General features: G+C 24.4%; 1 protein-coding gene across 1 annotated transcript in view; it reads left to right on the top strand.

Moving 5' to 3' along the window:
• Positions 1-3,293, top strand: part of NCOA1 (nuclear receptor coactivator 1) — a 43,318-nt gene that overhangs the window by 31,738 nt on the left and 8,287 nt on the right. The window contains exon 6 of the mRNA XM_017839340.1: positions 226-424. Coding sequence (XP_017694829.1) covers positions 226-424 — 199 coding nt within the window. The remainder of the gene's footprint in view (positions 1-225; positions 425-3,293) is intronic.

Raw genomic sequence — 3,293 nt, 5'->3', positions numbered from 1 at the left:
GGCTTTTCTTCCCGCCCCAAACCAGGCTCATCCCTGAATTTGGGGCCCGGCCAAGTCGGAGCCTCTGGGATCGCTCCCGTTTTGGCTCCTTCCTCTCCCTCCTTGGCAGATCCCAATCCATGTTTAAGGGAATCCCAGCTGGAATACACAGCGAGGGGCGCGGGGAGGTTCTCCAAGCCCATGGGAACATCCGGATCCCATTCCCGACTTTTTTTTTTTTTCCAGGCCCTGGACGGTTTCTTCTTCGTGGTGAACCGGGAAGGGCGGATCGTGTTCGTGTCGGAGAACGTGACGGGATACCTGGGATACAACCAGGAGGAGCTGATGAACACCAGCGTCTACAGCATCCTGCACGTGGGCGACCACGCCGAGTTCGTCAAGAACCTGCTCCCCAAATCCTTGGGTAAGGGGGGAAAAATTCCCGGCGGGTCGGGAAGACGCCCTCGGGAACGGCGGGAAACGGCGGCCTCGGGACGGGAGGGCGTTCGAATCTATTTTTAGGATTTTATCAAATTTCTTTTTAGGGTTTAATTTTAGGATTTCTTTTTATCAGAAGTTAAAGGCAGAGTTGGTTTTGATTTGTTTTTTCGGATTGATTTATGAATTTATTGTTGGGTTTTAAGTTTAGCAATTATTTTAGGTATTTAAATTTAGAATTCATTTTATTAATATTAGAATTTATTTATGGCTTTATTTTTTTAGGGTTTAATTTTAGGATTTATTTTGATTAGAAGTTAAAGGTAGAGTTGGTTTTGATTTGTTTTTCGGATTTATTTATGAATTTATTGTTGGGTTTTAAGTTTAGCAATTATTTTAGGTATTTAAATTTAGAATTTATTTTATTAATTTTAGAATTTATTTATGGCTTTATTTTTTTTAGGGTTTAATTTTAGGATTTCTTTTTATCAGAAGTTAAAGGCAGAGTTGGTTTTGATTTGTTTTTCGGATTTATTTCTGAATTTATTGTTGGGTTTTAAGTTTAGCAATTATTTTAGGTATTTAAATTTATAATTTATTTTATTAATATTAGAATTTATTTAAGGATTTATTTTTTTAGGGTTTAATTTTAGGATTTCTTTTTGTCAGAAGTTAAAGGCAGAGTTGGTTTTGATTTGTTTTTCGGATTTATTTATGAATTTATTGTTGGGTTTTAAGTTTAGCAATTATTTTAGGTATTTAAATTTAGAATTCATTTTATTAATTTTAGAATTTATTTATGGTTTTATTTTTTTAGGGTTTAATTTTAGGATTTATTTTGATTAGAAGTTAAAGGCAGAGTTGGTTTTGATTTGTTTTTTCGGATTTATTTATGAATTTATTGTTAGGTTTTAAGTTTAGAAATTATTTTAGGTATTTAAATTTAGAATTTATTAATTTTAGAGTTTATTTATGGCTTTATTTTTTTAGGGTTTAATTTTAGGATTTATTTTGATTAGAAGTTAAAGGCAGAGTTGATTTTGATTTGTTTTTCGGATTTATTTATGAATTTATTGTTGGGTTTTAAGTTTAGAAATTATTTTAGGTATTTAAATTTAGAATTTATTTTATTAATTTTAGAATTGATTTATGGCTTTATTTTTTTAGGGTTTAATTTTAGGATTTAATTTTTTTTTAGAAGTTAAAGGCTGAGTTGATTTTGATTTCTTTTTAGGATTTATTTATGAATTTATTGTTAGGATTTGATTTTAGAGTTTATTTTAAGGATTTAAATTTTAGAATTTATTTCGTTAATTTTAGGATTAATCGATGGATTTGCTTTTAGGATTTTATTTTAGAATTGTTTTTTTAGAAATTAAATTTGGAATTGATTTTAATTTATTTTTGTAATTTATTTATTGTTTATTTATTTATACATTTATATATAAATATATATTTATATACTTATATACTTATGTATTTATTTATATATTTACAGATTTATTAATCTACATATTATTTATTATTATTTTATTAATTTTAGAATTAATTGATGGATTTGTTTTTAGGATTTCATTTTAGAATTGGTGTTTTTGGAAATTAAATTTGGAAGTGATTTTAATTTATCTTTTGAATTTATTTTTTATTTATTTATATATTCTATATAAATATAAATTTATATACTTATCCATATACTTTTTATATATTTATGTATTTCTTTATGTGTTTACAGATTTATTTATATATTATTTACTATTATTTTATTAATTTTAGGATTAATTGATGGATTTGTTTTTAGGATTTAATTTTAGAATTGGTTTTTTTAGAAATTCAATTTGGAATTGATTTTAATTTCTTTTTCTACTTTATTTATTATTTATTTACATATTCATATATAAGTATAAATTTACATACTTACTCATATGCCTTTTATATATTTATGTGTTTATTTGTATATTTACAGATTTATTTATTTATCTATATGTTATTTATTATTATTTTATTAATTTTTGAATTATTTTACAGGTTTGTTTTTAGGATTTAATTTTCGAATTTTTTTTTTAGAAATTAAATTTGGAATTGATTTTAATTTATTTTTGTAATTTATTTATTGTTTATTTATTTATGCATTCATATATAAGTATATATTTATATACTTATTTATATACTTTTTATATATTTGTGAATTTATTTATATATTTACGTATTTATTTATCTATATATTATTTATTATTATTTTATTAATTTTAGAATTAATTGATGGATTTGTTTTTAGGATTTTATTTTCAAATTGTTTTTTTTAGAAATTAAATTTGGAATTGATTTTAATTTATCTTTCTAATTTAATTATTTATATATTCATATATAAATATAAATTTATATATTTACTCATATACTTTCTATATATTTATGTATTTACTTATATATTTACAGATTTATTAATCTATATATTATTTATTATTATTTTATTAATTTTAGTGTTTATTTTTGAATTTATTGTCAGGATTTAATTTTAAAAATTATTTTTTCGAAAATAAATTTACAACTGATTTTATTTTGGTTTTAGAACATATTATTTCTTTCTATAATATATATTTAGATATTTATTTATTGTCTGCTGAGAGGCAGAACTCCAACCTGTCCCAACCCCTCAGCTCTTTTCATGGATCAGGAAGAGCAGGAAAACTTCCCCTTCTGCCGGCACAATTCCTTGGATTGCTCTGGGTATCCATGGAAGACGTTGGGGAGGGTTAGAAAACCATCCCGTTGCTTCCCGGAGGTTTTTCGGGAAAAACCCGGATTTATAATAATATTTTATTATATAAATAATATAAATTTATAATAATTTATAATAATATAAATATTATTATAATATT

The sequence above is a fragment of the Lepidothrix coronata genome, unplaced genomic scaffold (genome assembly GCF_001604755.1).
Source record: "Lepidothrix coronata isolate B3197 unplaced genomic scaffold, Lepidothrix_coronata-1.0 Scaffold401, whole genome shotgun sequence".
NCBI lineage: Eukaryota > Metazoa > Chordata > Aves > Passeriformes > Pipridae > Lepidothrix > Lepidothrix coronata.
The sequence above is the reverse complement of the archived record's forward strand: the minus strand, read 5'-3'. Positions and strand labels throughout refer to the sequence as shown.